General features: G+C 33.9%; 1 protein-coding gene across 1 annotated transcript; it reads right to left on the bottom strand.

Annotated features, from left to right (window-relative positions):
- Positions 1 to 3712: 3712 nt before the first annotated feature.
- LOC129297228 (probable disease resistance protein At4g27220) lies at positions 3713 to 7851 on the bottom strand. The gene is made up of 6 exons (XM_054935592.1): positions 6446 to 7851; positions 5842 to 6049; positions 5637 to 5690; positions 4623 to 4691; positions 4180 to 4383; positions 3713 to 3739 (listed from the first exon to the last, which is right to left on the bottom strand). The coding sequence occupies exons 1-6, from the start codon at positions 7849 to 7851 to the stop codon at positions 3713 to 3715; spliced, it is 1968 nt and encodes a 655-aa protein (XP_054791567.1).
- Between the last annotated feature and the right edge of the window lie 1109 nt (positions 7852 to 8960).

The following is an 8960-nucleotide window of genomic DNA, read 5'->3' as shown; positions in this document are numbered from 1 at the left end:
TAAAGATAAACATGAAAAAATATAATTTTAAATAATATTAACTAATTTAAATGCATTAGTATCCATACTCTTGGCCTAAAGTAGTGGAAAAATTATCTGATTCTTGTGCCTTACACGGAAAATATATAAAAAGTTCAAGGCAGTCGGACAGATGCTTTCTTCTTTCTCTGATTAAAAGAAAAAAAACAAAGAGAGGAAATAATTCAAAATGAAAGAAAAGGCAATTTGAAACTTGAAAACCCAATAAAATAAGACGGTACAATAATTCATTGGCTTGTGAATGTAGCTAATTTTTTTTCTTTTTTGGAATAACAAGGCAAGCCTAAGCTTGGTCAGCACAAAATACAAAGTCTAGTTCATCACAACAGTGGCAGCTAACTCAGAGTAAAAAACAATAAGACATTCCATAGGGACCGTGAGCATAACATGCAAGCCAGAATTGCCATGATGAGCGATTCTGGCTAATTGATAAGCTACATTTACTACTTATGGTTTTTGAATAATAATAATTTTTTACAAGTTATATGTGCATGTGTGAGTTGAAGTAAATACATGTACTGGAAATGCAAAACCGAGTACATACCTGTGAGTGAAAAATCAACTCCACGGAGGCATTTAGATCCATGCCATCATAATATTCTGAATCAAAACTGTATCCGGGCTGCGCTGAGACTTGTAGATGCTCAGGTTCATTGATGGCTCCGCGAGAAAAAATTCTCATGCTAGGACATTGACGAATACTCACAAACTCCAAAGATGGCAAGTTCAACACTAACCTCCCACTGTGAAAGCTACATAGTCTTTGCAAATGGGTAAGAGACAATGTTTTGAGCTTTCTAAATGTTATCTCATCTCCATCAGACTCATCTCCTTTGGTCACTATTTCTTGGATTGAGTTACAACGGTCAATGGTCAGCTTTTCAAGTAAAGCTAAACCTTTTACTGTTGATGAGGATGTGAACAAATATATCAATCCACGACACCAAGAGACATTCAATTCCCTTAAATTTGAGAAAGATACTGAAGCTGGTATCAAGTTAATCATGCAGGGACATTTCTTCACGCTCAAGGTTTCTAGATTTTCACAAAGAAGAGGAACTGTCCAAGATTGTTCAAACCCAATGGATTTGAGCTTGGGCAAATTAAATAGTATCAAATCTTTTAAATGTGAAAATAGCATTCCACTGTTGTGATCTACATAAAGATCTTCAGAAGTGAAAATTTCTTTAAAATTACTCCAACCCACTTGAAGTTTTTCTAGATTAGGAAGTGATTTCCTTTAAAAAAATTCATATGGAAATTGATCTGAATCCTCATGAAAGGAAATCAATGTGAGAAATTTCACTCTTGGAGGGAAGTTTGCCCAAAATCGTGCTTGCCAATTAATCTTCATGATGTCTTCCTTGTTGAGTAACAATTGCTCCAGGTTGAGAGAAACCTATGATAATTAAATTCTTATTATTACAAATAACTAATAAGAGAACGGATTACACATATTTTTCTTTATCAATTCCCTAAAATATCTCCTCAAAAAGTATTTTAATTAAATAATCAAACACATCATGCTCAAGTGTTTCCAAAGGAACTGATTTTTGTTCAAGGTGACTAAAAATATTATAAATAAAAGACTAAAATGGCAAGTAAATGTTAATGAGGAGATTATTGTAAGGAACTTTGAATAATTAACATACAACAGAAAAATACCTTTTCAAATAATGAGATAGCTTCCACAGTAATTGGAAAATGATCTTGATCCTTTGTTGGGAAAACCTTCAATTGATCACAATGGCGTACTTCTAATTTTGTTAACTTTGGCAATTCCACATTGTTTAGTCCTTGATAGATGCACTTGAGCTCTGGCAATTCCTTAAGCCACAAGTTGGTTAAGCTAGGGAACATAATTAACTTTATTGTTGTGTCATCTAGGGTTGTTTTGCCTTCCTTTTCCAATGCCATTGGGAACAAGCTTCTTAGGCTTTTGCATTTGTTAACAACTATGACTTCTAGAGAGTGAAAGCTGAGAAATTCTTTAGGATCCTCATTCCAAACATGCTCTAGATTTGGTAGATTTCTCAAGATCAATGTTTTCAAGGAAAGAGACAAGGTTGGAGGTGTCAGTCCCATGTCAAATATTGTCATCACAAAATTACAGTTTATTACTTCTAACCTTGCCAAGTTGCTTAACATGGAAAGCAAATGAAAAGGGATCACATGTGACAAAAAATGGCAATGACGCACACTCCAGGACATCAACTTGTTGAAACTGAGAAATTCTTGAGGGTCCTCATTCCAAATATGCTTTAGATTAGGTAGATTTTTCAAGGACAAATTTTCCAAGGAAAGGGACACAGTTGAGGGCATGGGTCCGACGTCAAATATTGCCTTCACGGAATTACATTTTATTGCTCTTAACCATTTTAAGTTTCTTAGAAACTGAAGCAAATGGAGAGGAATCACATGTGACAAAAAATGGCAGCCTTCCACTCTCAACGACGTCAACATGCTGAAGCCTCCATTGAGGACTGGCATTGCACCAAGCCATATCTCTTGTAGCTTGGGATGATCTCCAAGCTCCAAATTTCTCCCATGGTAAACAGAATTTTGTGCCATCAATACAATTGACACATCAAACTTTTTTCAGAGTGTATATGATTTCTCTATAGCTATAATTTTTATCCTTATAATTGTAAAGGAAAATTAAAATAGGAGTGAAGTAATTATAAATTAGAACTAAAATTAGGAAAAACATAATCATCGGCCCCTATAGTTTTATTGGATTTTGTCTTTTGTCCCTATAGTTTTTTCCATAATGTTTTCAGTATCTAAAATTTCAGCAAGATTGGATGATGTTTTTTATTTAGGTCCCCAATATTTTAGTGTTTTTTTAGTGGTTTTAACTTTTAATCCTTATATAAGGATTGAAAATACTATAAAAAATATAGGGACTAAAAATAAAATTTGATAAATATAAGGATCATTGATTATGTTTACCCATTATTTTACTTAATGGTTAAATGAACATGATCCAATTACCCTCTAGTTTAAATTATCACTCTAGTTTAAATGAACATGATCTAATAACTATTGATCTGTTTCTCAATTGAAAGGTGCATGTGGCTCATAGATAAATTTTGATTAGTGATTTTTGTTTTCCTTTGGTAAATGAGACATAATAGAACAAAAAACGCTAGCTGTTGAAATCATGCTTTTCTTTTGCTAAAAATGGACCATGTTTTTCTTTCATATAATGTGTGAGTGTAATGGAAATAATATAGATATTTGATTTATAAAGCAATCATAAACATTAACAATGAAAGGAATACCAAACATATCAAATTTACTAGTCATTATTAGAAATCTATTTGAGAAAAAAGAATTCTTGTGTAAGTTCTAATAAAAAAGTTAATGAAAATTCTGCTCTTGTGTGCATGTAAACTATTTTATGATCTCTAATAATAGTGTAAGAAATTCTCTAAATAAAAGTGAAGGAAAAAATAATTGGAAAGGAATATATACAGAAACTTTAAAGTAATAAATTATTGTGCACCTTATCCATGAAAATCTTTTGAATTGTAGCATTTATATCATCTTCCCAGTACCAATTATCCCCCTTTTCTCCTTTAAAACTTACACTAACTTTTTTCAAGATGGTGTGCTTGTACTCTTATTAGAGAACTTTTTCAACTTAGCGCAATCTCTGACTATCACACTTTCAAGAGATGGAAACCTGAAGACAACACTGTTCATGGAATTGCAAAAACTAGTGAGAACTATTAGAGATACAAGTTCTAAAGTTTTTAATTTGACAAAAACAATCTCATCTTCTTTGTCTTCTTCATTCTCTTCCACTGTCACAAGTTCTTCCATCATTATACATTCATCAACCTTCATTGTGGTAAGTTGAACCAAGGATTTTGCAGTTGATGGTGCCATCAAATTTTTTAATCTTTTACAATAGCTAACTTCCAAATGTCTCGAGCAAGTGAATGATATAGAAGAAGGCAGTAATGTTATCACATGGCCAGATGCAAATAACTTCAGCAGCTCAGCCCTTTGAAGAATGGGGTCATTTTCAGTTCCTAAATTCAAAGGAAGATTTGAATAAAATAATCTCAATTCCTTTAGTTATACAATCATTCCAATTTTTTGAAGGGAAATATTGTTTCCTTTAGGCAGCACCTCTTTGACGGAAGAATTAGACAAATCTAGGATTTCTAGATTAGGACATCTATCAAGGAGCCGAAAGAGAATTTCAATATTGCTCAATTTTCTAAGCTGAAGTTTTTTTATATTCTGCATTTGATAAACATTATTGCCAATGGAGTTTCGCAACCACTTCATTTCTTTTGGACCCATTTCTAGTGCTTCCAACATGGATATCACCTAAAAATCATATTGAGAAAGTATAACTTTAGAAAAACATACAATGACATATAAGATATACTTGGTGTGGTTGTAAAGAGGTGTAATGGTTTGCAGAAAATCCTAAGTTCATACACATTCAATTTTGTAGAATCATGTATTATGAAAAGAACATGACACAAGTGTGTGTAAAGATGCATTAATTTTAGAAAAAAATGTATATAATTTAAGGGGTAATGTCAATTGTGTTGTTATTGTACCTTGAGTAAAGCGGAGAGAACTGGTTGCCCTTTTAAATGTGATGCTGTTTCCATGCTAAATGCTTCCAACTTTTCACAACATTATAGAGACCACAAAGTCAATACTTGGAACTCTATAGTGTGTGTTCCCTGATAGAAAGACTTTAGTTCTGGTAGATCTTTTAATAAAAGTGAGGTTAACTTATGAAACTTAAATATGAAGTTGCTTCTGTTTGATGCATCATCCTTGGCTACAATATCCTTAATTAGCTTACAATTTGATATGTTAAATATCTCTAGTTTTAGAAGATTAGTGGCAATGGAAAAAGGGAAGAGATACTCTAAGCTTGGGCATCCATAGATATGAACATCTTGTAGATTTTTGAAGCCAACAATTCCTTAAGGATTTTTATTCCAAACATGTTTCAATTTTCGTAGGGAGATTAAAGAGATAGATCGCAAGCATGTATCATTCCCATCACTTTTTTATGGAGTAGGCTGGAGGTCAAAAATCTCTTCGATTAATTTGCAACACCAAACATTCAATCTATCAAGATGAGGAAATCTTCCTACCATGTAAGGAGGGAAAATAGAGACAAGTTTGTCACAATGATTGATAAAAAAAGATTCTAGATTGCCAAAGGAATGTAGGGTAGCTTGGGGATGCCATATGGTTTTTAGCTCCTCCATGTTGGTAATTTCAAATTTCCTCAATTGTGAAAAGACATCAACCTCCTATGCATGGACCAAAGTTGTCATTTTGTAATCAAATTTATATAAGGAAAAAAGAAGAAGCAATACCCAGTTTTGTGTATAATAAATTCACATGTAATGTATACTTACCTTACTAATGTCTGTTGGGTTAAATATATCCTTCATGCTTCTACATCTTGTAACAATAAGGCTTTACAATTTCATCAAACTCCCAACCTTTAATAGTGAAAACAAATATTTTAAATTACCACCACAATTGTCAACCTTCAATTTTGTTAGATTTTGGAAGCAGGGACTTGGCAAAGGTTGGTCACCCCATACCTTCTCAATGTTGATTGAAGACAACTCCAAGCTCTCTATGTTGGAAAGTGAAATCTACAAGAACAAAAAAAAATATTGCAATCTCTAAAAGCACTAAAAATATAATTTACACAAATTAAATTTAATAAGATTAAACTTCCAAAATCCAAGCCATCTTCATTTACCTGAGTATATAATTTAAAATATAATTCCTAACATTTCATACCTTTGCATTAAAGAATGGAACCATCTTGTCATGAGCGTAGAAACAAGTTAATGCTGGTAAAGATTGCAACGTCAAAGAGCGCAATTGAGGCAACTCAATGCTATCTTCTTTTGCATTATTGCGAGTATTCTCTAGTCCTTCTATAGAAACAATATCCTCCAAAGAATCACATTGAGAAACTTCAATTATTTCAAGCTTTGCAAGAAGTCTAATAATGTAAAATGAGAAGAGATTTTTCAATCGAACACAAATTTTGATCTTGATGGTTTTTAAACTATGAAAAGAGGCATCTGTGAGTTGGCATATTTTCTCTATGCTTTCTAGTTTGTACAAATACATTGACTCCAAATTGGGAAAAGCTGATGCTTGATATTGCCACTCTGTTGAGTAGATTATATACTAGATTTCAAAGTTCTTCATAATGGTTAAATGTTTAAGACTTGGAAGTCCTTCCACACTTAACTCAAAGATAATATTTTGAAGACCATCTACTTCCCCTAAAATTAATTGGTCAATGCTTTTGAACAAATTTTTGATTGTTCTTAGAGAATTGATGTTATTGCCCTTTTTTAGTTGTAGTGTCAAAGCTCTTGTTGCCTCATACTTAGTAGGAATCTCTCCATCTTCCAACAAAATCATGTTGGAGTCTCCAATCACAATTTTGTAATTTTCTAATTTATCAAAGAACAAGCTTCGTGGCAAAGCTATGATATCCGGTATATGTATGTCCAAACTTCTCAATTGTTGAAGATAACTCAATTCATTAAGAGAAGCAATTTTATTATTGAATGTTTTCCCCTCAACACCCCATTGAATCAAGCTATTTCCCATATATAACTTCTCCAACCTATTCAACTTTGACATCACATTAGATGGAATCACTTTAAGTTGGGCACAATTACTAATGTCAAACAATTGTAGCTTATCCAACTGCCTTATTTCACTTAGTAAAAATTTAAACCAAGATTCTGAAAGACTAAGAATTCTTAAATTCCCTGACTCTCCAATGATAGACATGTTGTCACCCAGCATGCAGTACTCCAAACAAAGCATTCTAAGCTTTTGTAAGCACTTAATTGAAGAAGGAAAGTGTGATAGATCCATACCATTCAATATCAATACTTTCAATTCTCCCATTCTATCAAAAAGTTTTGTTGGTATTTTCAAGGAAGGATCTTTACATTCAAGATGGAAGACTTGGAGTCTAGGGCAATTCATCACTTTTGGAATCTCATCAATGAAATCACAATGGTGTAATAAGATAGAGATGTACCTTTCAAAGCTATTGTTGTCAAGCCAATGATCGAGTTTGCCATATCTTTGTATGAACACATTTTGCTCCTTAGATGCTATTGATAGGGCAGCATCACGAATCATATCATGCATAGTGACACAATCATAGGAGGTGGTATTCATCAACAAACTTGAGTCTTTTAACTTGTTGATCAAAGTATTTGTTCTATCTCGGGCTTCTTTTATTGAGTTGACTCCTTGAAATATGCCCAAGCCAATGCAATATTTTACTAAATCCATAATTGAAGGATGCCCACCCATACAAGCACAAAGTAAGAAAATAGACTTGAGCTCTTCAGTTTTCAATTGCTCATAACTTAACTTTGTAGAAAACTCCACAGGCTCTAGTACTCCATTCATTTCGATTTGTTGTAGTGCATTTTCCCATGCAAATTTGTGTTGATTTTTCTTTAAAGCCTTTCTAGCTGCAACTATTGCTAAGGGTAGGTCTGCACATTTCTTCACAATTTTAGCTGCTAATGATTTCAACTCTAAATCTTCATTAGTTATTCTAGCTACCTTGTCAAACAACTTCTTTAACTCTTTTTGCTTTATGACTTCCAAAGAGAAAATTGAATCCTTTACATTCATTTCGCTCAACAACACATCTTTGCTTCGAGAGGTCAACAAAATTTTGCAACTTTTGGAATCACTAGAGGACTTCCTTTCTCTCAATGAGTTGCTATCATCATCATCCTCAAACTGAATACCCAACATATTCAAGTCCAATCTAGCCCAAAGATCCTCAAAAATGAGGAGGGCATTCTCCTTCTCTTTCTTCAACCTTTATCGCAAACGACTTGCTCTTCCAATCTCACTTTCATCATCTAATCTCAACCCCAACATGTCTGCCATTTCTCCTTGAATCTTTCTTACATCAGGAGTGCTTGTTATATTTACCATAATCACAAGATTGAATAGCTTTTTTGCTTCAGCTTTCCTTGCAATTGCTTTAACTAAAGTGGTTTTGCCAACACCTCCCTGCCCATAGATACCAATCATTTTAGATTTGGGATCTCTCAGGGAATTCATAACCTCCTCCATAATAGCTTTTCTTGAGCTAAATGATTCATACCCATTGTCAGAAAGAGCAACATCTATTGCTTCTGGCTCCGAATGATAAGAAATTGTAGTGAAGTTCTCATGTTGAAGCAGATCAACACACTGTGGAATCATCTTCGCTTTTCTACCAAGCTGATGCCTTAACTTCAAGTTGGGAAAACCAGTAGAGCATCCGGTCTTCAGATGGCCTTCATCTTCCAGAAACACATCAATTTCAGTGATTTTCTCATCCACCTTCGTCAGCCAGCTGGTAACACGTTCTTGAATATTCTCCCCCTTTCGCTCAGCTTCTTGAACTCGATCATTCATACTCTGCTTTTCAACTTTCACCCTTTGAACATGTTCTTTCAGCTTTTCAACATTGCTTCTGTAGCTGCAAAGGTAACCCACATGACGTCGAACAGGTGGCACCAAGACATCCAATGCTTTCCCAAATAAGGCCGCAAGAAACTGCATTTTTTTTTTGTTTTTTTTATAGTTTTTTTGGGATTTTTCTTCTGGTATATACTAGAACAACTTTTTCTGAGGTAGGAAAAGTAAACAGAAAACAAGATGAGCCACAACGTACAGCTCCTCAACAAAGATGAACAAACAAGCGAACAAAGAAAGAAAAGGAAATGACATTCCAGCGATTGCCAAAGGTGTGATTGAGTGAAGTCACTGAGCAAGTACGTAGAGCTCAGAAGAGAAATGGAAGGAGGTGATCAAACCGACGAAGCCAGTGATTAAAGCAAGCAATACGAAGTCGTGAGGACCGTAAGGTG

This window comes from Prosopis cineraria, unplaced genomic scaffold, assembly GCF_029017545.1.
Source record: "Prosopis cineraria cultivar Desert tree isolate PC_DT_omini unplaced genomic scaffold, ASM2901754v1 PC472, whole genome shotgun sequence".
In the NCBI taxonomy this organism is placed as follows: Eukaryota; Viridiplantae; Streptophyta; class Magnoliopsida; order Fabales; family Fabaceae; genus Prosopis; species Prosopis cineraria.
This window is presented reverse-complemented; position numbering and strand designations above follow the sequence as displayed.